The sequence below is a fragment of the Grammomys surdaster genome, unplaced genomic scaffold (genome assembly GCF_004785775.1).
Source record: "Grammomys surdaster isolate TR1022 unplaced genomic scaffold, NIH_TR_1.0 125167, whole genome shotgun sequence".
Classification (NCBI taxonomy): domain Eukaryota; kingdom Metazoa; phylum Chordata; class Mammalia; order Rodentia; family Muridae; genus Grammomys; species Grammomys surdaster.
In genome coordinates this window covers 331709-357753 of record NW_021620060.1, presented here as the reverse complement: position 1 = coordinate 357753, position 26045 = coordinate 331709, and the positions used below count along the sequence as shown (strand labels likewise).

The 26045-nt window shown below is 42.4% G+C and overlaps 1 protein-coding gene across 2 annotated transcripts in view; it reads right to left on the bottom strand.

The window, feature by feature from the left end:
* Tmprss7 (transmembrane serine protease 7) overlaps nucleotides 1–26045 on the bottom strand; it is a 44723-nt gene that overhangs the window by 2342 nt on the left and 16336 nt on the right. For both annotated transcript variants that reach the window (XM_028785226.1, XM_028785227.1), the window contains 7 exons: nucleotides 15097–15203; nucleotides 10707–10843; nucleotides 9101–9208; nucleotides 5279–5389; nucleotides 4374–4490; nucleotides 3187–3358; nucleotides 1714–1982 (listed from right to left, as the gene is read on the bottom strand). In XM_028785226.1, coding sequence (XP_028641059.1) covers nucleotides 1714–1982; nucleotides 3187–3358; nucleotides 4374–4490; nucleotides 5279–5389; nucleotides 9101–9208; nucleotides 10707–10843; nucleotides 15097–15203 — 1021 coding nt within the window. The remainder of the gene's footprint in view (nucleotides 1–1713; nucleotides 1983–3186; nucleotides 3359–4373; nucleotides 4491–5278; nucleotides 5390–9100; nucleotides 9209–10706; nucleotides 10844–15096; nucleotides 15204–26045) is intronic.

The following is a 26045-nucleotide window of genomic DNA, read 5'->3' as shown; positions in this document are numbered from 1 at the left end:
TAGTGAGTCAAAACCAATACATATATGCAATCATGCTTATCAAGAAAGCATCTCTTCAATGAGTTGAGTAGTCCTTTTCTCTAGTGATAGATGATGAATGTGCTGGTTAGCTGTTATCAACTTGACAAAAGCTGGAGTCATCTGAGAAGAGGAAATTGTATTGAGAAAATGCCCCCATCAGATTGACTTGGAGGCAAGCTTGCAGGGCAATTTCTTAATTGATGATTGATGCTTGTGGGGGTGGAGCTCAGACACTGTGAGCAGTATCATCCCTCGGCAGGTGGTCCTGGGAGGTATAATAAAGGTAGCTGAACATAAGCCTAACCAGTAAGCCAATAAGCAACAGCCAACCCTCCATTGTCTCTGCTTTCAGTTTCCACCTCCAGGTTCCTGCCTTGAGTTCTGGCTGTGACTTCTCTTCATGATGGACTGCAAGATGTAACGTGAAGTAAACCCTTTCCTCCTCAAATTGCTTTTGGTCATAGCATTTCTCACAGCAATGGAAGAGCAAACTAAGACAAGGTAGTGAAATCACCAGTTGCAATAATACAAAAGCAGAGTTACAGACAATGGCAGTGCAAACAGCTGCCATCCCTCAGTACTCTTAGACCTCAGCAAACTCCATTTGGTAGTGAATACCACTACTTCCATATGTTCATAAGGGCAGGAAGAATCTGAGAAAACACCGCAGTGGATCCTTAGAGTATCAAACCAAAGCTGTGGGGTGAACTGGAAAATTACATGTACTATAGCTGCACTTTCCCCCTTGGAAAGGGAATCAAAGGAGTCTGAGATCCCAGGAGTGATAGATGGGCACTAACTCTTGGGGAAACATTCAAGCAGCTTGGGATTCTTCTCCTCACTGTATATTTAAATTCAGCTACAAATCATAGACAGGGAAAATTCTGACAAGCTTGAGAGGCTTTCCAGGCATACAGCCCAATCTTTATATGCTGACAAAGGTTCCTTTTCTGGGTATGAAGATAATTGCAAAAACTAATCCCCCTCTCCCCCTGGGTGGACTGATTGTAGAATGCAGTAATGCCTGGGTCAGAATCTGTAGTCTAAGGAGATGAGTCCTGGCTGGATTTCTCTGTCACTCTCATCACTTGGCCAATAGTCCTGGTGTGAGACACACTTACATAACCTTCCAGACAGTTGGCTGAGTTGGCACAGTAGGCTGTGCATATGTGTGTTCTCTCCTTTACAAATATGAATCACCTATTTAGAGGACAAGGGATTCTAAAAATAAAAATAAGTTGCCATCATATAATGGAATGCCCAGCACCCCTCCAGAGTTTAAAAAGACCCTTATTAATCAGTCCTGCTTTGCTCATATAATTCCTGCCTCCCTATATCCCTGAGGCTTCCCCATCACTGAGATGCTATATGTAAGCCTTCTCTTGGAATGCCAGAGCACTAGCTCAGCTCAGATGTCTTCTCTTTATAGGACAGAGACAGCACATACACCATACACAGCATACACAGCATACACAGCATATACAGCATATACACCATACACAGCATACATAGTATACACAGCATACACAGCATACACACCATATGCAGCATACACACCATACACACCATAAACAGCATACACACCATACACAGCATACACACCATACATGCCATATACACCATACACACCATACATACCATACACAGCATACACACCATATGCACCATACACACCATATACACCATACACACCTGCTTCATGCCTTCGCCCCCAGCCAGTCACCCAGCACTTCTCCCCACTGCGCACTTTCTGGCCTGCTGGAGGAATACATATTGGTTGAATGAGTTGTTTCAGGGTTTCAGGCCAGGCTATGCTGAGCTGCAGCAAAGCAATGTCGTAGTCAAAAGTCTGGCTGTTGTAATATTCATGGATCACAATCCTTCTCACTGGAGAGACAAATTTGGCATTCCCCTGAACATACATCCCAAGGTGAGCAGTCCATGGGGTGGGGTCAGATAGCCTGGTAGAAAAGGAATGAAGCACAGAGTTATACACTGTTTGGAGGCAAGTACTCTGCAAAGCCATGAGGATGGCAAAAGGAAGACCTTACTACCAGGCCCTGTTTTAGCCCATGGCTTGTCCAGGAACATGGCAAGGATCACAAGCTTCCCTTGTCTCCTTGCTAGACACAGCAATGAAGTAAGTAGTAGTAGTAACAAGTTATAGCTGTATTCCAGAAAATTTTCTCAACAGTATTTTGAGAAAATACCTCAACTGTTTCTTGCTTTCTAATATAGCATGAACTACACGTGGGTCAAAAACATAGGTGACTACAATTAATTTGTTATCCTCTTTTTATTTATGCTAGCATCATAATGTAGATACACCAACATATTGTTTGGGGGTGTTAGATTAAATGCAAATGATATGGCTATCAACAGATTACACATTGAAGTGCTTTAAGCTGGGCATTCATGAAACACTTTCTTGCAAACTATCGGAATTTTCAGAAATCAGTGTAGTGGTCAATCATGCCTTGCTCAATTCACCAGAGAAGCGCTTGGAGCTCCTTTAGAAGGTTTAATCTCCCACAGAATCAACTAAAAACACGGTCCCCAGACACACATTCATTAACCTGCTGAACAGATATCACGTGAATCTAAGACTAATATAATGTTTAGAGCAATTATTTTACTTATTGGTGACCCATTTTAGTAATTAACACTAATCCTGTAAGTTCCAGGAAAAGCATCTCAAATTGTGTAACTTCACTGCAATCAATACTCTATTTAAAATTTTAGAATAGCTGATGTTTTGTTTCATTTAAAATCCAGTAGATATCAGATTTAAAATTGAAGTGAGGCTATTTTTTTCTTTTAAGTTTTGCCTTTACCCTTAGTTAAGTGAGAATCTGTCTCATAATAACCCTAGCTTTCTGGGATTCCCTGCTCTCCAGCCATCTTCCAATACTGCTCTTCTCCACACTCCACACACTGACTTATGTTTGGTCCTATGATTTGAAAATCAGTCTCCATTTCCTCAGCCTAATAAAAACATACTCTGTACTTCCTTTGTCCTCTTTTTCTTTATATCAATGCTACCTCAAAATAAAATGGCATACAACTGGTTACCCCCACCCAAGATTAGCCCAACTAAATTGATCGCTTCTTTCCACAACTTAAGTCAGATGTATGATCTCAAAGGTAAGGATTGGGATGGTCTACCTGTTTCCATGGAAACAATGGGCTGCAGAGAGGAGCCACTCCCTGGAGATGACAGAGGCACCACAATAGGCTGATCCAACAAAGTGGAGGCTGACCTGCCATGGCCAGGATCCTTCCTGAGAGTCAGAACCCCCAACGATGCGGTGAAGGAAGGAAGAACTCCTGCTACAGCCTTTAGGAAAGGAAGCATCATATAACTTAAAGGCAGACAGAAATAGAAACACACACACATACACACACACACACACAAACCACATACACACAACAAAGAGAGGGGCAGAGGGGGAGGGGAAGGGGAAGGAGAGGGAGAGGGGAGAGGGAGGGAGACGGGGAGAGGAAAGGGAGGGGAGGGGAGGGGGAGGGGAGAGGGAGAGGGAGAGGGAGAAAGAACCGGAAATATAATCACATTTATGGCTGGGTTGGGAACTGACTCATCAAACCAACAGTTGGAAATCTCCTGGTTATCTGGCAGAGAGGAAATCTATAGGTCTGGAACCAGTGCCAACACAGCACCACTCCTTTGTTGCTGAGAGCATGCCCTGACTTGGAGTCTACACACTGATGCATGCTGGAGAGGAAGACCCTGTAGCAACAACTGGACTCACATAATCAGCAGCCCATGGAGTTAGGTTGCCTATGTGGAAAGGAAACAGTAGGTTTCAACTATAAAAGAGTCGAGAATGTTTTTGAAGTTATGCTGGTTTGATGGAAGGCATTTGGGAGAGACCTTGTAAGTCCAAGACATGTGGACATGTACTAGAAACCTAATCATCAGAGCTGTTCATTTTCAGTGTAAATGACATCAATAAGCTGATTAATGTTATTAATGAGGGGCCATGTGACTAACGAGAACAAATGGCATAAAGAATCTCAATTTTGCCCTTAGGGAGAGTCATAACTAAAAGTTATTCACTGGGTTCCACTGCTTTACTCACAGGTGATTTCTTCCTTGGTTGGGATTACCAGAAAACATCCTGTGTTACCTTCTGTTATCAAGAAGGGAGACGAAACAAACCTTTGGAGCCTTTATTTCTTTGGACCAACTTCAGAGTCAGTTCACTATTAAGTATTATTTTTTCCTGGATTCTGAGCAGCCTTTGTCTGAGGAATGCTACTCAGAAGTCATGAAAACGGACAGTGGATAAAGGAAGAGAATACAAGAATCAAAAGAAGCCATTTCTCCTTACCGCAGCCCTCCTCGTCACTTCCGTCTGGACAGTCCACTATACCATCACATTGTGCATTTTGCTTCCTGAAGCAAATGTCATTGCCACATTTAAAGGTCCTGTTGGTGCATGGGATGCCTAAAGATGAGCCAAAAAACCCAACAGTTTTGTTTTGTTGTCATTGTTGTTTCTAGACGAAAACAGATTTAAGAGAATGACTTGGAACTCTGTAAAAAGTCTGCTAGTCACGGGGTCACTTTTCTGCACTGGAAAAAGCTGCTAGTGGGAAGAGGAGGCACCCCATAGGGACATTTTCCTTCACTTAAGCAGATGCATTAGAAGGCAGGTAAGTGGCATACAGCTGAGAATCCCTCCAACTGATTCTTCATATCCAAGGTGAACACAACACAAAAGAACTGGCCATCTCAATGGTGTTGGTCATGGCCTCTTGGCTATTGCCTTGTCTTCCTCTCTAAGAAGGAAAGAGGTTATCCAAACCCATAATACATGACATCCTTTTAAGTGGTTAGGGGGAAAAATAATGAATAGATACTCTGAATTACAATGCATTTGCTCACCACCTACAGGGTTCACTTTCTGTTGTGGTATCAGCAGGTCTCCTCAGTGTCTACAAGGCTCCTCTATGACAGTCCTTCATTGTCCAACCTACAGCTAGCATGAAAAACTAGTAAAGACACACAAATATGCCAGTATTTGCACAGGAGCACCTCCAATTCCACTGCACTCACTGTACACAAGTATCTCATTGTTTTCTAGAATGGGTAGGATTCTCAGATTAAGAGATATCGGGGCTAAAGCTGGGAGTGATAAGGGGTAACTGGGGCAAGCTACCGCTCTGAATGGAGCAGAGCTGTTTGGATCATTGAGATTCTAACAAAACAGAGCCCTGTGCACCCCCTCCTTACTTCTAGTGCAGTTTTGCTCATCCTGGCCATCCTCGCAGTCCCAGAAGCCATCGCAGACCAGAGGGCCATGCTGCCGGAAGATGCTGCTGTTGCAGGCAGGTTTTACAGTCACTGTGATGAAAGACAGAAAAGTCATGAACACAGGACATCAGCTGGGTTCTCTGGTGGCCAACAGTGGCTCTCTAAAGGTGTGAACCTTAACATGGAAAATACAGCAGAGTGATAGAATGTGCTTGCCTTGAAATGACAGATCCCAGGAAGAAAGGGGATGGTTAATATAATTCCTTAGTTTGGTGTAATTCCTTGCAAAATTATTTGCCAGATCTTGTTTTTGCTATGGTATGTGTTTATGTCGTTTATGTAACTTCAACTCATTGCATCATAAATAATCACATTTTGTTTTATTTTTTGAGATAAACTCTCACTATATAATTCTAGCTGATGTGGAACTCACTATACAGACCAGGATGACCCTGATCTCAAAGAGATCCATCTCCCTTCTGAGTGCTGGGACTTAAGATCTACTCCACCATGCCTGGCATCTGTAATTTTTTTTTTAAGAAAAATAATTCTCATCAGCTGTTATCTGAGTTGAACTTGCCTACCCTCCTAAGAAAGGTGTAGTGGACTGAAATGGAAGATTCTGTCTCATTCATCTCTCTACTCGGGCCCCTGATCAAAAATATTAGGTGCTCACAAAAATCTTGGTGAATTAATTAACGAAGGTGAGACCTTAAAAATCAGACTCGTGGTCCACATGTGAAACCACTTTAAACTTGTTTTATTCTGATGGATATATACCCTAAACACTACTGTTTCTTTGATATACTTCTTAAATCACCTTTACATCTATGGCAGGCACCAGCAAGCATCTTTCTGAAAGGAAGGTTTCTCCGTGAGTTCTAGATTGTGAAATTTATCACTTTTACTGTCTTTGCCTGGTTTGACAGTGTTTTTCTTGTCTTACTCAGTCCCCACCCCTACCCCTCAGGGGTGAGTGGAGTACACTACTGCCCTAAAGCAGTTGCTTGTTGCCAAAGATGCCTAGCTGACACCCATAGGATGGCTCTAGAAAAGATGCAATGAAATACAATGCTACCAAACACTAGTCCTTGATATAAAAGAATGCCAATAGCTTTCACCTAGAGCATTGGAGCAAAGAACAGTAATGGAAAAAAGAACCCTTCAGTCACTAAAATTGTCAGCATCTATTAAGAAATCAAAGATTTTATAGATTTAGATTTCTAATAAGCCATAAAATTAAGAAGGTTTGATTTTTGTTTTGTCAATTTAAAAGTGAATAAAGGGATTAGGGATGTAGTTCAGAGTTAGAGTATTTGCCTAGCACATGCAAGACACTAGGCTCGATCCCAGTACCACACCCACACATATGCAGCTGTAGATGCACAGGTCATTTTATGAATATAATTTTATATAGCTGTATTATATTAAAGGTAATGTTTCTCCAAAGACATGGACAGATTACCATGTCTGTTACAAGAGTATTTAAAAACTGTTGCCAATATACTTTATGTTGTCCTTAAACTATCTTCCTATCATCCTACAAACTAGAAATTGATTCAGGATTAGGCTGCAAATAACAATGAAAAATCATGATATACGTTATCTGTCTAGAGTAGGAATATCCTGTTTCTATCCCTTAGTCATTACCAGCAATCAATGTGTATGAAGAAGAGGAGGCAGAAAGCCTATAAGATCCAGAGAATTCTAAAGAACCAGTGTCTTCCAGACACAACAGGACTGATGCACATATGAACTCACAGAGATTGTGGCAGCATACACAGGCCCTCCATAGGTGCAAGCCAGATCAGATCCCAGCACTCAGAAAGGGAAGTGAACGTGAGCTAAACAGGAAGCTATCGCCATCTGACTTCTGCTTGCAAAGGAAGCAATAGTTTTGTCCAGTGTAGTCTCACTGTGTGCACTAGCCACACTTAAGGGCAAGCCCCATGCCAAGCAGTAGATGGACAACACAAAACATTGGTATTTTTATAAGCATTTGTCTCCTATTGCTTTGATTGACATTTTTCTTTCCTTTTGTCCTTTTTTCTTTTTTATCTTACTTATCTTTTGATTGTGTATTAAGGTCTCCAATTTTGTGTTTTTACAGGTTCGAGTCTCTCTCTCTCTCTCGCTTTCTCTCTCTCTGTGTGTGTCTCTCTCTCCTTCCCTCCCTCCCTCCCTCCCTCCCTCCCTCCCTCCCTCCCCCCTCTGTGTTCTCTCTCTGTCTCTCTCTCTCTCTCTCTCTCCCTCCCTTCCTCCCCCTCTGTGTTTCTTGTGTTTCTTTTTATTTGTTTATTATGTTTTCTTTGGTTAGTTACATGTTTTCTTTTCTTTTTTTAATGATATATATATATCATTTATATAATATATAAATATATAAAATATATATTTATATATATTTATATATATATATAATTCATTTTTTTCAAATTGTAATTTATACTCATTCACAAAGGGGTTATAAACACAAAAAGACAGGACGAGGGGAAGGGGATGACCCTGGGTGTTCAGGGGGAATACAGATATCTTTCAGAACAAGGTATTGGCTGGTTGAGGGTTCAAGGGGTAGGTCACTATGACTCTGCCTATGATTCACTTGTCCTTATCTAAGTTGATATTATCTGCCAAGGCTACCTATTTACAAGGTCTATGACTACTCAGGCTGGTAAATTGTCACAAAAGCTGCCTGTTGACATTAGCTTATAGCCATCTGTTTCAATGTTTATCCACAGAGACCCAAGACTTGGTGTTAGTATACATGTATGACAGGCCTATTGCTGATTTTAGGCCTGTGGCTGATTTTAGGTCTTCGGTGTGTAATCAGGGCTGCCCCTGACATCTCCTCCCTTCTCTAAGTATAGACGGGCTGTGGCGAATCTAATCTTGCGAAGGCGAGGATAGAGGTCTGACCTCCAGTAATTGAAAGGGACCTTGAATGGCTTCGGTTCCCTGTTGTTGTCCAGTGAGGCATGAGTGTCATACCCATCCCAATTGGTTACATGTTTTCTAAAGAGAGAAAAAAAAAGATGGTGGAGTTGGGTGGGTAGGGAAAGATGATGGGGATCTCAAGTGTGGGGAGGAGAAATCTGAATCAGAATGTATTGCATGAAAAAGAAAATGTTTTCAATAAAAAAGAAGTAACTATAACAGAAAAAATAAATAGACTACACAGCTGTCCAGTCTGTTTGCAACACCTGTGTTACACAGCAACCACACTGAACTGAACTTCCTTCAGATTCTGATCTCCTCAAGGTATAGGATCTGTGTGTTCACACCCAAACGTGGTAGGTTAGGTCATTCATTAGCCACAAGACACTACTCCCCGTGGTCAGAGTATGTATACTAGCCATGCCATGACCCCAAGGTATACAAAAAGGAAATTTCCCTCCCTGTTGACTATGGGCTTAGCCATGTGACTTCTTCGGTAAAACAGAATATGATATAAACCTTGCAAGACCAGCCCTTATGCGGAGCCAAGTGTTTATGTTCCCTTTTCTTTGCTTTTGTTATTATTATCTCCTTGGCTCCATGAGAGAACATGCCATAAAGAATAGGCATGATCCCAACCTAGAAGGAGCTCTGCACAGGATGGCCCGTTGCTTGAGCCTGAGCCACTTAGCTAACGGGAGCCTATGCAAGCTGAATACATGATCATGAATAAATGACTGGGTTAATTAAGCCATGGAGTTTTGGGATAGCTAGGGACAGACATGCAGCAACTACAAAGACTGCTGTCAACCAGCAGCAGTAATGATTCCAAGAAGTTATTTATTCATAATGAAATCATATTACACCTACCACAGAAAAGTTCATCACTTTCATCGAAACAGTCATTCACTCCATCACAGCGCTGGGCCTGAGGGACACACAAACCAGAGGAGCATCTAAAAGATCCAGCAGGGCAAGCTACCGGCAAAAGAAAAACACAGAAAACTTTCACTGGGGTTTCTAAAAGTCAGACTACCTTAGCAAAGAATTAAAAAGTATTAGTTGGTTAGATATTTTAGATATTTGATAGAAAAAAAACCCAGAAGCAGTGATACAATCTCTCTATGCAGTCAAGACCATGAGTAATTTTTAATGCAGAATTTCAATAAGCAAGGAATAAAAGCAAATTAGTGCTACAAATGGTAAACATGGTAAGACCAATGTCTAGTCTCAAAGTCTAGGGCTCTTGCCTCTTTCTTCACCATACTTCATTCCTTCTAACTTAACCAGGTTACCGATCAAACATCAAACCATTGAATCTAAGCTTATGGATGAATATTACAGAAATAATACATTCTTGCCAGCCTGTGTGAAAAAAAAAATCAGAGGAGAACACATAGTCAGGCCAGCTACTGTATCAGTAGCAGTGAACAGAGTAGATGGCCCACTAGAGCATCATCGAAATGTGGGAAACAATTAGCAATTAAGATACGTTGTTTCTTCTGTGTCCCCACAGGAAATTCAAGCACTCTGGATATCTGCATGTAGATATCTACTGAAGCATGTGGGCTGGGAGTTGGCAGAGTAGGACAAAGTTGAGAGGTTTTTCTCATGCCATACTCCACTGTATCACTTTGGTTGTCTCCGTTCAAAGGGGACTAAAATATCTCCAAGTCATTATCTATATTATACAGTTTCAACAACTTCCCTCAAGCATTGTCTTTTCTAGGTCTATTTCCTGGCTGTTTTGTGGTTTCCTGTATACATTTCAACTTTCTGAAAGCTGACTTTGAAGGGTCTCAACCAACTCACTCTCCCTAGTCACTGGCATCCAAAGTGAATACAAAATACCACTCATACACTGTACTTTGGTATAAACACCATGATCACAAGGAATTATGACTGGTCTAAAATTCAGGATTTGTGGCTGTCATGCACCTGTTATCCAGATACTGTGGAGGCTGAGGCAAGAAAATCACCACAAGTTCAACACCAGCCTCATCTACATAGTCTAGCCAGGGCTACACAGTTAGAACTTGTCTCAGAGGGAAAAAAATGGAAGAGGGAGAGAGAGAGGAAGAAGACGAAGAAGAGGAAGAAGAAGAAGGAGGAGGAAGAGGAGGAGGAGGAGGAGGAGGGAGGGAGGGAAGAACATAAAAAATGAAAGGAAGAACAAAATATGGGCTTTTCTTATCTGCTAGAAATCATATGAAAAACTGTATTTCAATTATACATCAGAAATGTCAAAAAGCTATTTTTCTATAATTTAAAATATATCACTAATATATAATTTGAAAAATCTTTTATTATTCTATTCATATACTATTTACCTATTTTAAAAGATATATATTAGTAATTAACAAAAATGAAGCAGTAATAATTCCTTAAATTCGCAAGACCTGAAGCAAAGCAGAACTGGGCTCACTTTATCATTAAGGGCTCATTAGGTTTTCTAAGGAACTGATCCCACACTTACGTTGACTGATGTTGTAACTGCCATATTCTACCAAAAGTGGCTTGTCTGAAAGCCTGGAACTGCACTGGAGCTGGATGTGGACCATGGGGCTGGGCACTCGGAAAATGGTCTCATGATCCATGTAGGAGCCGCAGTACCTGGGGAGACAAGAGCCGAGGAGGACAGGTGGCTTGAGGTCCCGTAGACTGTTCCATCACCAGTGGACATGACTGATGCTTTGATCCTTCGGGTTCTGTAAGCAGAGATGCTTCTAGTAGCGCTGTGAATAACAGCTACTTTGTGTTGTGGGACTTTTGTGGGAATTCTGCCTGAGTTTTCTCCTTTGCTAAACAAAACAAGCACAGTCCCATTGCTTTCTTCACTAACAGGACAAGTCAGTAGAAACAGTGGATCGATTTCTCCTAGTTTGCGTATTTCTACTGTCAAAAAATGTGCAACAAGAATGGCCTGCTTTTATCCACAAACCACTCTGTACAGTAGAGTAGAATCTTCCAGTTCAGGCTGACAATATGCAAATAATTCCACCCACAGTTGAGACAAAAGACAACAATATTAATTCAATCTAAATTGAAATCTGATATGCACGGCAGGGCTTGTCCTTGGCTGCCTTTCAAAGAGGTAACACGTATCCACAGTATTCCCTACCTTGACCTTTTGCTGACTTCCCATTGCATCGTGCCAGCAGGGTTCCGTGTGTCCTCTTAAGTAAATGTCACTATGGTTAATAATTCTCACTATGTGAACATTGTAGTTAATGGAGCATAGAATATTATTTTACAGCAAGATACGTTAGTGTACTGCCTTATGTAGGCGAGGTTTACCAGTGGGAAAGCTGTCAAGTCTGTATGGAAAACAGCTGACCTAAGAATTGAAGAGGTGACCACATCCTAACTTGGTACCTGTGAGTGCCAAGCATTCTAGGCTCCCAAGGCATTGGGAACTCCTTGGACTCAAGGCTGGCATTCAGAAGCACTACACTGTCTATGATGTTTACAGTTAAAAAAAAAACATATTCCTGGGTTACTCAAAAGTCTTTGGCAGAGGACTGAAATTCAGAACGTGAGACTATATATAGCCAGTTACTAGAACACACAGAAGAGATGGCTTTGTCTCAGGGTCTGAGGCCAAGTCAAGCTTTTAGATCCATACTTTTAATTGGTCTTGTTGAGCATTCTGTACTCTGAAAACACACCCACCATGTCATCTCTGTCTCAAAGTGATTATTTCTTTCCATCAGGTACCCTCCATCAGCATCTGGAATTGTTTTGCAAAGATGAGCTCCTCTCAGTGTTTTTTTATGGTTTGTATGTGAAGGGGATCTCTCACTACTTCATGTACTGGAAACAGTCAGTCCTCTGCTGCTGACGCTGTTATGGAATGTTGTGAATGCTTAAAAGACAGGTCTCAGCTACAAGAAGATAGTTAGGGGTGGGGTCCTAAGGGGTACATTGTCCTTGTAGTGTCTTCCCCTACCCCGACCCTTTCACCTTTTGCTTCCTGGTCAGAACTGCAAAGTAACTAGCTGCCCCATCCTTCTAAAGACTAGACTGAGCCGCTCCTACCAGGGTGTGACTCCTCTATCACAACCTACTGAAATCCCCAGAAACCGCCAGCCAGACTAAATCCTTCCTTCTTTCTGCCTCATACTTTGCCATAATAACAAGAAAACTAGGTAGCACACATGCTAAGGAGAGGACCGAGGAGAATGGAACCTGTGCACCCATGCTTGGACTCGAGTTTGAAGATGACTAGTGTGCTGTGGAACATGATGGTGGCTTGTGGAGTGACAGTGTAAACCGGGAGAGGTCACAGGAATCCGATGAGAGTCTGTTTACATTCTGTACATGGACACGAGACAAGGCATGGGAATCATAAGGAAGCAAAGGAATTCATTAAAGTTCAAGTGGTAAAGACACTTTTACTGAACCACAGGCACACAAGTTGGGCTTGTGTGCTAGACCCTAGCACTTCTAAGACACCAAAGGCCTGAATTGGCTGGCTGGAGTCACACAAAGGCAATTCATTATCCACTTCTCTTAAGATTCCAGTACTGCATCCAGCTGCCCTGAATACAATTACCCTAGTCCATGTTGTCTGTTAGGGAGAGTCTTTTATTTCTTCCCATCATCATTAGGGGTTTTGTTTGTTTGCTTGGTTAGTTGGGTTTTGGGATTTTTGTTTTGGTCTGTTTTGGTTTGTTTTGGTTTGGGTTTGGGTTTTTGGTGTTTTTTCCTGTTTCCCCATTGCAGCCCACATTCCCTTGACCCACGTCTCAGCTCAGTTTTGAGATTATAAGGCAGAGCCTTCTTTCTCTAGATAGAAACGACTAATATGGAAGGCGCTGGGGACTTAACCAGAATCAGATGAATCAGATCAGATCAGAATCAGAATCACATAGGAGTTTATCTGGTGTGGAGGACTTCAGGAAGAACCTCTGTTTCAGGGGAAAATATTTGGGGCAGGAAGCTTTCCTTGTTTTGATTGGAAGTAGACTCTTCTACTTGAAACAAAATAACATATATCATTCCTGTTAGCTACGTGGCTGCGGGGGCGTCTTCTCTCAGTTTGTTCATTCTTGGGCTCTCAACTCCACAAACAATACGTAAGGGTATGTGATCAGGATCTCTACTTTGTTTTTACATCAAAGGAAGTATTCTTAAAGCTTTAGGAATACATTGCTGTGTTGTTGTTGAGTTTTATTTTGTTTTTTGGTTTTTGTTTTTTGGGTTTTTTTTAGATGAGAAAGTTTCACTATGTAACCTGAGTTGGCCTGGAATTTGCTAGGTAGAGCAAGAAATCCTGGACCTCACAGAGTTCTACCTGCCTTTGCCTCTGGCATGTTAGGATTAAAGGCATGCCCACATACGTTTCACTTACAGTTTGTATAGTTTCCTTGAATGCTAAAAAAAAGTTTAAAAATAACTCGAATCAAAAAGATTAATTTTTTTTCCTAGTTATTAAGCTAGTAAATGACAGGCAATGATTTGAATCTGAACCTATACAGCTGATACTTGAAGCTGGGCCATAGTAGTAGATACCTTTTATCCCAGCACTTGAAAGGCAGGCAGATTTCTGAAAGTTCAAGGCCGGCCTAATCAACATAGTGAGTTCTGGGTCAGCCAGGGCTACAGAAAGAAACTCTGTCTCAAAAAAAACAAAACAGAACAAAACAAAAACAAAAACAAAAAATAATAATAGATACTTGGCTCAAGCTGTATTTCCAAAATGAGTATAGGCCACATTTAAATAATGGAATTCAGATAAGTCTCTTCCAGGGACTACAGGACTATGACTAGTTTGTAGAAAGATTCTAAACAAACGAAAAGATGCCTTGTTCAGAAAAACCTCTTAGAGGGTTGGGCAGACGGCTCAGTAGTTAAGTGTTGCTGTCTGAGTGTCCACACTAGAGTTGTGATCCCCATCCCTTACATAAAAAAGCCAGATGTAACATGCATCTGTAACCTCTGGGGACACAGAGGCAGGAGAATTGTTGAGACTTGATGGCCAGAAGGCCAAGCTATAAACAAATGAACAAACAATAACCAATAAGCAAAAACGAAAACAGTAAACTCCATCTCAGTGAAACACAGTTTCAAAAAGACAAGGTGGAGAATGATAAAGATACCTGATATCAACCTCCATGACTTCAGCATGGGTACACATATACGTACTCACACATGTGCGCTCACATACATGCAACACACACACACACTCAAAAGAAAAATTTAAAAAAAAAAACAAGAAAGAAAGGAGGAAGAAGGAAGAAGAGGCTCTTAGAAAAAAGGCTTCATTCAGAAAAATAAGAAAAAGAAAAAAATTAGCTGGCAAATCCTTTAACTCACAGGATAGTTCTTTGCAAAGCTATTCTCCTGCCAGGACAGGTCACAGCTGTAATTTTAAATACGGATTATAGTTTTAGGAACAAATCAACACCAATAATATCTAAGGAACACATTAAGAAATGTGATGATATGACCTACCTGGTGGATTCAGGAATCTCACACACCTATATGTCTGATTTTTTTTTCTGATCAACCATTTTCTAATCTTAGGATAAAGCCAGGTCAGCTAGGCCTCTTATACAATACAAAAGTAGTTAGTAGTCTCTTAGTTTTGAACCTCCAGAGTGGCCCCTTGTTATTTTTACCACCAGCTACACGACTGAACACTTCATTTAGCAAATCCCCTTGTAAGATGTAGAATACACTGTTGAATAGTCCAGCAGCACAGAGAGGCTGAGGATCTGAAGTCTGCTGCAACCACAGGTACCCGCTGACCAGGTTCATGTTTCTGAACTCCTTTATCCATAGCTTCTCCCTCTCAGTAAACTGCAGACTCCTGGAGAACAGGACACCTTCCATATGATTCCTCACATACAAAAACTACTTACATGTGTTCATTGATTTCCCACCAGCCGTGCTCACAGCCTTTCATACTCTTCTTAGTTATGGAATAGTTGTAGAATTTCAGGGCTATGCCAAGACTTGATAGGGAAGTCTGTGAAAAACAAACATCAAGTCAGAAAAAAAAAGTGTCTCAGTAGAAAAACATAGTTCAACTTAAAATGTCCTGGCTTGCTCAGTACCCATTCTTTTGGCTTATTGTTTTAAGAATGTTCTTCTGTTGGTGTTAGCTAGCCCTTGGTGGGATAGACCATAGTGGTAGGGGGAGAAGGAACTCCAGAAAGGAGGATAGTAGGAAATAGGTGCTATGATATGGATAATGGGAAAAATATGGGGTAGGGAATGGGGAATGCAAAGGAAGAGTCAAAAAGGGAGATATGGACATCTAGAAACAACACAGGGAAACTTTATGTTATAAGATTACTCAAAAATACAGCTATGAGCGCACACACACATGCACACACATTCACACACACACATCATTTGGGATATATAAACGTGTGTGTGCTTATGAATGTATGTTAATGGGGTTACATCACATGGGGTGATGATGGTCCTCCCAAGAGCCGTGTACTATTTAACAAAATCCACAGTGCCAGGGATGGAAAACTTCCTTTGTAGCTGATGGTCAGAGGAATAGACATCTCCCCAAAAGGCAAGACCCGATTATTGCTGAAGACACACACTTCAGATACAGGACCTGGAGGAATTCAGCTGGAATTGATTCAGAAGGCTCCTCCCTGATGACTGTCACTCATAGGATTGGAAAGTACTATGCATAGTGCAAAGGGAGGGAAGCAATTAATAGTTTTACCCAGGTATAAAGCCTGTAAGCCAAAAGAATGACTAGCCAGGCAAGTTATCCTCATTGGTACAACAATGGCACCTTTATCTCCTAGGTAACCATCAGCTATCTAATTTGACTCAATGTCTGATGGCCAGGAGGGAAATCATTCCAGGTACTGTAAACCCAGAAAGCTATTCATGATTGGTGAGGTTATAGGCCCTAGAGGACAATCTACTACCTATCTACTGCCTATCCCCAACTGATATATCTGTAACATGACCCCTACACCTAAGGCTCAGGGAAAACCGCTGAAGTGGGGTCAAAAGATTATCAGAGTCTAAGGCCCAGTACGCTTGCTACTGGATAGTGTCCCCTAAAATGATACTATGCACCCACAGAATATCAACATATAGTTGACCTGAACAAGACCAGCATAATGACAATATCAGTTTGTGGGAAGCTATCCTTATCACATCATTGCCATTAACAAGTCTGTGCGCATGCGCTGGAAGGTTTTCCCGCCTTGATTAATCTGACAGTTGGAACACGTCATGTGGCCTGAGGCAACAGGAGCCCATCAGAGACTGCCACGTCCCAGGCGAGCTTAGCTCTCTATATAAGGGAAGGGTTTTAGGCCCTTGGGGTCCCTCCTCGTTTGTGAAGCTTATGCTCTCCCTCTCAAGATGCATTAAAGCTTATACTGCAGAAGGATCCTGAGTGTGCCGCGTCTTTCCTGCTGGCGGGAGGTTGCGCGGGACAACTGGTGCGAGAAACCCGGGACACTTGACCTTGCCATCGTCAGCACCTTGGAGGACCCCTCGATAGAGGAGGATTCAGAACTGCAGGGGTGAGTTCGGAGAGGTATGTCTATTCCTGAAATATTCGGGTTGTGCTTGGCTGTCATTTTCATGGTGCTTGTTTTGCCCTGTCTTCGCGGTGGCCATTGTTAGTGGCAAAGTAGTCTGAAGTAAATAGCCAGTGACACTGGTCTTGTCTCTTTCTCCCTCCTGTAGATAAAGGTGGGACAAAGTTCCTCTTGACTCCCCGGCCGTTAGTCGGACGTAGATAAGCCGCGGGCTGGGCCGCTGTTACTTTCACTTTTGAGACGGTACTAAGGCGGACGTAGATAAGCCGCGGCCGTCATGGGTTCATCACAGTCAGTAATCACTACTTTGGAGGCCGTACTCAAACAGCGGGATATTAAAATTGCTAACAGGACTTTGAGGAACTTCATAAAAGAGGTGGATCGCGTTGCCCCCTGGTTTGCCGTCTCTGGGTCTTTGGCTCTCCCCTCTTGGAATAAACTGGGAAAGGACTTAGAAAGGCACCGCGATGACAACGATTTGAGTAACGGCACAGTTGCGATCTGGAAACTTATTAAGAACTGCCTACAAGATGAAAACTGTAAGATAGCCATAAGGAAAGGACAGGCTACGCTAGAAGATGTTCAGGATAGCATGTCAGAAACCGAACGCAGTGAGAGGATGGGCGAGCGTAGGAAAAAGGTACCGAAACAAAAGGAAAAGGAACACCCTTCAGCTGAAGAAAAGAACCCTCCTAAAAAAGGAGAGATACCCCCTAATGGGAAAAGCTCGCTTTACCCCAACCTAGAGGCACTGACTATCGACAGTGCAGAGAGTTCCTCTGGGGACTCCAGTGAGGAGTCATTAGATTCTACAGAGGAGGCGGAGTTAGACGAGGAAGCAGCAGAGTACGAGGCAGAGAGATACCATCCTGATGAGCGTAGAATCAGAAAGCCTCTGAGGAAGCCCCCTAAGAAAACGGTTCCCTCGGCCCCCTCAATTCCTCCTCCCCCATACGCTCCTCACTCGGGATATTCCCTGCTCTCAGAGAAAGTCAGGAAGAAGCTCAGGACAGCTTTCCCTGTTTTTTGAAACAGAAAATGGAGGGCGAGTGTACGCTCCTGTAGACTTTACTCAACTAAAAGAATTGGCCGAATCAGTTCGTAAATATGGGCCCAATGCCAATTTTACTTTGGTACAATTAGATAGACTTGCCAGCAATGCCTTAACTCCCGCAGATTGGCAAGTGATTGTTCAAGCAGCCCTTCCCAGCATGGGTCAATACATGGAATGGAAGGCGTTATGGTACGAAGCCGCACAAATACAGGCTCGCGCCAACGCTGTCGCTCTCACTCCTGAACCGAGGGAATGGACAATGGACTTGTTGACAGGCCAGGGAGCCTATGCTGCCGACCAAACCCATTACCACTGGGGAGCCTACGCTCAGGTTGCAGCTACAGCCATTAAGGCATGGAAGGCACTCTCCAAGAAAGGAGAGGGCAACACACAACTTACCAGGATAGTTCAGGGGCCTCAAGAATCTTTCTCAGACTATGTGGCTAGAATGACAGAGGCTGCGGGGCGTATTTTTGGAGATACTAGTCTGATGGAGCCTCTGATTCAACAATTAATCTTTGAGCAAGCCACACAAGAATGTCGTGCAGCCATTGCCCCACGAAAACATAAGGGGTTACAAGACTGGCTGCGGGTTTGTCGAGAGCTTGGTGGACCACTTACTAACGCCGGATTGGCGGCAGCCATTCTCCAGTCACAGAGACGCCCAGTTGATAAAACTAATCTTAAGGTCTGTTATAGGTGTGGCAAGCCTGGTCATTTTAAGAGAGATTGCCCCACAGCTAACAGGAAACCAGGTGTTCCCTCGCTCTGTGACAGATGTGGCAAAGGATACCATAAGGCCAGTTCATGCCGTTCCATTAGAGACATGAAGGGCCGGCTTCTCCCTCCTTTAGATGACAAAAAAAACGGAGTGGCGGGCCCTCGGACCCAGGGCCCTCAAAGATATGGGATCCGTTGGACCAAAACCCAGGAAGTTCAGGAGAGAGAACGATCAGAGTCCTCCCAGGGCAACCGTGCCGATTGGACCTGCGCGCCGCCTCCGATTTCCTATTAATCCCTCAGATGGGAGTCCAGCCAGTCCCAGTTGGACCTGTAATGTTAACCCCTGGGGCCCTGGGACTTATATTGGGCCGAGCGTCACTTACACTAAAGGGCTTGATAGTCTTGCCAGGCATAGTAGACACTCAACATTCTACTGAATTGCAAGTCTTGGCCTCTAGCCCAAAAGGAGTGTTCTCCATCAGCAAGGGTGATCGTATTGCCCAATTATTGCTTATGCCAGGTATGGAAGATGAGACAGAAACAGACACAAGACAGATTGGCTCCTCAGGAAATGATTCTGCTTATCTGATGATATCATTAAATGAAAGACCCAAATTAATCCTAAAGGTACAGGGAAAAAGCTTTGAGGGAATTATGGATACCGGAGCGGACAAAAGTATTATATCCACACAATGGTGGCCCAAAACATGGCCTGTTACTGAGTCCTCCCATTCCCTACAGGGGCTAGGGTATCAATCTAGTCCTACCATCAGTTCTACTGCTTTGTATTGGGAGGCACCTGATGGTAGGAAAGGAAGATTTATTCCTTATGTGCTCCCTCTTTCTGTTAATCTTTGGGGAAGAGATATTTTACAAGGTATGGGCTTCACCCTGTCCAATGAATATCCTATAGAGTCACCCCATATCACCTCGTATTCCTCAGAGGCTAAAGCAATGATGACGAGAATGGGATACGAACAAGGAAGTGGTTTGGGCAAGTTTAGGCAAGGAAGGGTCAAACTTATTTCACCCTCCAACAAACAAGATAGAAAAGGTCTGGGTTTTTCCTAGGGGCCGTTGAGGGATTCCTGCCCATACCTTGGAAAACAGAGGATCCGGTGTGGGTTCCTCAATGGCCACTATCCTCTGAAAAATTAGAGGCCATCACAGAATTAATAAAAGAACAGATGACCCTTGGCCATATTGAAGTTTCTACTTCGCCTTGGAATACACCCATTTTTGCAATCAAGAAGAAATCTGGGAAATGGCAGTTGTTACACGACCTCCGGGCAATTAATGAACAGATGAATTTGCTGGGCCAAGTGCAGAGAGGGCTCCCCGTCCTTTCTGCTCTTCCAAAAGACTGGTCTCTTCTCATAGTGGACATTAAAGACTGCTTTTTTTCCATTCCACTGTGTGTTCAAGATAGACCTCGGTTTGCCTTTACACTGCCTGCTATTAATCATGCTGGCCCAGATAAACGGTTTCAATGGAAGGTTTTGCCTCAGGGCATGGCTAATAGCCCCACCATCTGCCAGACTTTTGTGCAAGCTGCTTTAGAGCCTTTACAACAACAATTTCCTGCCATTCTTATTCTTCATTATATGGATGATATTTTGATTGCTCATAAAGAGGTTCAGACTCTGAAGAGGGTTTATCCACAGTTATCATACCTGTTAGGGCGATGGGGTTTACAAATAGCTACAGAAAAGGTGCAACTGTTTAGTACGGGAGAATTTCTAGGAACATCTATCTTTCCCACTTGTATACGTCCTCAAAAGGTTGAGATCCGCAGAGATTGCCTCCGCACCCTTAATGATTTCCAAAAACTGCTGGGAGATATAAATTGGATCAGGCCATTTTTAAAGATCCCCACAGTAGAACTTAAGCCTCTGTTCGCCATTCTTGAAGGGGACCCACATATTTCTTCGCCCAGAAGTTTTACCCCTGCAGCCCGTCAGGCTTTGCAATTAGTCGAAGATGCATTACAGGATGCACAACTTCAGCGTATTGATCCCTCTTTACCTTTTGCTCTATGTATTTTAAAAACAGCGAGTCTACCGACGGCTGTTTTGTGGCAACAGGGACCCCTATTATGGATTCACCCTAATATATCCCCAAACAAAAGAATTGATTGGTATCCAGGGGCGGTTGCACAACTTGCATGTAGGGGTGTTAAGGCAGCCATTACTCATTTTGGAATTGAGCCAGCCACACTTTTTGTGCCTTATACAGCTGCCCAAATACAAATTTTAGCCGCTTCTTCTGATGATTGGGCAATATTAGTGTCTACCTTTCTAGGAAAAATTGATAATCATTATCCTAAACATCCCATATTACAATTTGCATCGAGACAGTCCCTTGTATTTCCTAGAGTTACTTCTACAGGCCCCATCAAAGGAGGGCTTGTCGTCTATACTGACGGATCTGCCACTGGCATAGGGGCATACGTGGTGGATGACAAGGTGGTATCCAAACATTATGCTATAACATCTCCTCAAGTGGTTGAATGCATGGTCGTATTAGAGGTTCTTGAGATTTTTCCAGGTCCCCTTAACATTGTTTCTGACTCTGCTTATGTGGTGAATGCAGTGAATCTCCTAGAAGTAGCGGGGGTTATTAAATCTTCTAGCCCTGTACATGACATCTTTTTGAAAATTCAACAAGCTTTGTTACAAAGGAGAGCCCCAGTGTTTATTACACATATTCGGGCTCATTCTGGACTCCCCGGACCTATGAGCAGAGGCAACGAGCTGGCAGACAGGGCCACAAGGGTGATGGCTATGGTCCTATTGTCCCCCTTAGATCTGGCAAAGAATTTTCATAATACTTTTCATGTACCGGCAGAGACTCTATGACGCCGTTTTTCTATCACCAGAAAAGAGGCAAGAGATATTGTTGTGCAATGCCAGAATTGCTGTGAATTCTTATCAGTCCCTCATGTGGGAATTAATCCCAGGGGCATACAGCCGTTACAAATTTGGCAAATGGATGTGACTCACATACCTTCTTTTGGGAAGTCACAATATCTACATGTCTCCATTGATACCTGTTCTGGAGTTCTGTCAGCTACACCATTGACGGGGGAAAAAGCTTCCCACGTAATTCAACACTGTCTTGAGGCATGGAGTGCTTGGGGCCAACCTAAGATTCTAAAAACGGATAATGGACCAGCTTATGTGTCCAAAAAGTTTTCCCAGTTTTGCAGGCAGATGGGGGTTACTCATCTGACAGGTCTACCTTATAATCCACAAGGACAAGGCATTGTCGACCGTGCACATCGTACTTTGAAGACTTATCTATTAAAACAGAAAGGGGGAATGAAAGACATTCTTCCCCCAGTTCCCAGAGTAGCCATATCTATGGCACTCTTTACTCTCAATTTTTTAAATTTAGATGATCATGGTCGCACAGCGGCTGACCGCCACTTCGCAGAACCTGATCGACCAAAGGATCTAGTGAAATGGAAAGATGTTCTGGCTAATAAATGGAAAGGACCGGATCCTATTTTGATAAGATCCAGGGGAGCTGTTTGTGTTTTCCCACAGAATGAAGAAAGCCCATTTTGGATCCCAGAGAGATTAACAAGGAAGGTCAGAGAACCGGACCAAGATGCTGCCAGCGACCAACAACCCAGTGATGCTGTGGATCCTCCATCTCTGGGTTCCTAGTATTTTGGGGGTTCAGAGATGGGCCATAATGAATACATTCCCTATTCCTATGCCAGTGATGCATAATGCTCAGGTGTTTCCATGCTTTTTTGCGACCAATAAAACGCTGTGGAAACTAACAATAGTTATGTTTTGAAAGGGAGCCTATGTTTTATGATCATTCCCTCCCCTAATAAAACCAGTCAGTATATCCAAATTTATAACCACTCCACAGCATGGTTGCTAATCCCTTTGATCAATGGCTTCTTTGTGGCATTAACAGAAGCTGCACAGATTTATCTTCCATGGTTATGATTAATGGAGGCAAGGCTGCCAAAGGACAGTTAAAATACGATTGGAAAGGACGGGCAGGGTCAAGAAGTGTTTCCTGGATGACCTCAGTCATTTCTTATTCTCCTTTTAGGGAGTTGGCCTTTAAACCCACACCAGTATGTGTTTGGCCCCCTTTTATCTGGCTTGTTAGTAATAATAGTACTATTTGGAAAGATACCCTACGATGTATTCCTAAAATTTGTTTTTATAGACTTTGTTGGAATGCTACTGCCTTTCCTTTTGCTTTGGTAATTTGGCTACCTAGATTTGTATCTGTGCCGGTTGAGGCACCTAATAGTTTAAGCACTTTTAGAGTGAAGAGAGATTTTGGTATCTCTGCCATTATAGTTGCCATCATTGCCACAACAGCTGTGGCTGGCGCAGTTACCACCTCTGCTTTGGCCCTTTCCTCTTCAGTACAGACAGTAGACACTATTAATCATCTGTCTGCCTCGGTCACGTCAGCACTAGATGAACAGGTCTCTGCCAACTCACAAATCCTGGGAAGATTAATGCTAGTGAATCAACGCATTGACCTCGTTCAGGAACAGATTGACATGTTGTGGCAATTAGCCCAATTGGGCTGCGAACAAAAAATGGCGGGACTTTGTGTTACCTCTATTCAATACGAAAATTATACTAGAGCAGCAAATTTTTCTAAAACTTTATCTCAGTTTTTATTACAGAATTGGACTGTAGAGTTTGAAGAGACGCTTCGGAAGTTACGCTTTGCGATTATAGAAGTGAATTCTACCAGACTTGATTTGTCCCTGACCGAAGGACTGTCTACATGGATCTCTTCAATATTTTCTTATTTTAAAGAATGAGTGGGGGTGGGTCTTTTCGGAGCCTTGCTCTGCTGTGGGCTGGCGCTCGTGTTGTGGCTCCTTTGCAAGCTCAGGTCACAGTGACAACAAGATAAGGTGGTGATTGCCCAGGCACTTGTAGCACTGGACTAAGGGACTGGATAGCCATGATTAACAACCGCCCCAAAGACCTGTTAAGACAAGGCCATAATCTGTAATACCATCTCCTCCCCCTGCCAAATGGCCCTGGCACCTCTGGGAGTTTTTCTCCATTGCACAAGAGTTGGGCATTTTGGCTTCCCTAATTCTTTCTCTCTATCTGTCCCAGGAACCAAATCCAGACTCAAGAAGGGCTCGGGTTCCCATTGCACCTTGAGGACTGTGATATGGTTGTTCTCACACTCGTTAAGCTCGGGAGGGCTCGAGTTCCCATTGCACCCCGAAGTGAGTGTAGAGACACGGGCCTGCCTCACTTATTGAGGAGGAGAAAATCTAGACCTCTCTCCTTTTGATTGGTTTGTGTCTGCCCGGCCTGAACTCTTTCACTTTTCTATGGCCTCTTCTTAGGATCACTTTTAAATAAAAAGGGGGCATCAGTTGACATGCAATTGTGGACAGTATGGTTCCATCACTACATGAAGAGCTTCAGGTGGTCAATAGCTACTGAGAGAGGGAGATCAGTTTTGACCACAGAGGAGCCCCTGCATAGACTGTCCAAAATGAGTATCCCTGGACATCTGTATATGTGAGCAACTGTATGTGTGTGTGCGCGTGCGTGCGTGTGTGTGTGTGTATAGATAGATAGATATAGGTATAGATATAGATACAGATGTATATATACATATATATGTATATGTGTGTGTGTGTATGTGTGTGTGCATAAAACCCTGTATATATGAGCAACAACTAAATGTATATACATATAACAATTATAATTTAAGAAAATACCATGAATCTGTCTGAGATCAAGGGAACACACAGGAGGTATCGAAGTGGAGACGGAGGTATGGTAGTGACTTAAACCAAGAGCTCATGTACAAGGTTAACAAAAATATGTTTTAAAAATTCAATCCTGTTATGTTTTTCTTTAGACTGATTTTATCCATTGACATATTGTTCTGACAAATGTTTGATTTTAGTTATGTCTTGTGTATGTGTTGTGTGTATGTGCATGTGCACAGTTGTTTCTCTCCAGCGTAAATATAGTTAACCATCCATCACTGCCCACTTTGGAAAGAAAATAAATTAGACACTTTACAGTTCTCATTTCAACACCATAATAAACCTGTTAGGCCAGTAATGATTCCCATGTTATAGAAGAAAATAACCATAGCTAATAGAAGGTAAGTAACTTTCTGAAGGTTAGGAAATGTAATTTAATCTTTTACTTAAGCCACGTTCTGCCCAGTGTGTCATGCTTATTGTAAACTCATACGAGGGACTCAAGAGTATATCATATAACTATTGGAACTTTCTATGGAAAAGATGCCTGCAGATTTCCTTCACAGAGCCAGGAACAAGTGAGTCCCTTCCAAGCCATCGTATAACTTGCCACTGTGGTATGAAGAGGGCTTACATGGCTCAGAGTAAGCCTGCAAAAGTCTGATGGACTTTAATGTCATATTCCTTCTATGACCCTTCCTCTATTCCTTGCTCCCTTACAGGTATGGTATGCCCTTTCCTTTATAAAGACTTTTCTTCAGCCCCCCCCCCCCCAATCCTCAACCTCTAGTGAAATAGGAAGTAAGCTATTATTCTTATTTACACTCTGAGTAAAAATCACAATAGTATTTATGGGTTTTCATTTTAAGTATCTGAGTTACTATAGAATCAATATTTAGTTAGCATCAAAAGAATTTCAGACATTCGAAAAGAGTTTTCAGGAAAGGTGGATTTTTTATTCTTACTGTTGAATAGACTCAAGAGAAAACAGCTGTGTTTTAGAAGGTTTGGTGAAGACGAAAATGGTATTTCTCCCTCCTCCTTCCTCAGTTCTTCCATTTATCCTCTCCTCCCCTCTTATCTACCCAACTTTCTAGTCATCTGAGATTTTAATTCCTGAAGATCTGAAAAGGGTAAATATCCAACTTTTTATTTTGTAAGTAAATGTACTATCAAGACAACAACTTTAAGTAACATAAAGATATTTGTTACCAGGGCATTGTATCAATCATCAGACTTAGTTAAAATGATAAAGTCATTTTAAGTATTAAATTTGCATAACTATGTGCAAGTGATCACACATGTTGAATTCCCTCCTGTATCTGGCACCTCACCTCAGCCATTTCCTTGGCAGGATGCTTTTTCCAGGTGTCTATAAAGTAGATCCTTCTTTTCCCTCAGCTTCTCTGCAAATGTTTGCCCTTGACTTCTCTGATCTCCTATGTAACAACTTTGACTTCCTCCCACCCAAGTCATCATGGCTGCTTGACATCGTTTTTCCTTCTAGCACTGTGTCACCATGTGACATGTGACACACTCCATACAGCTGTCCCTCAATATCTTGGCAGGATTGTTTCATGGACCCTCCTCATCTCCAAATCAATATATCCTTGCGTAAAATGAATAGTATGTGTATAGTCTACATGGGTTCTCTCACATACTCTAAGTATCCATAGTGTTCATAATAGCTAGTGCCGTATACTAGTTTTGTAAAATTCAGATATACTGTGTGGTTTAGCAAATAATATCAATAATATAGTCTGTATATGTTCAATA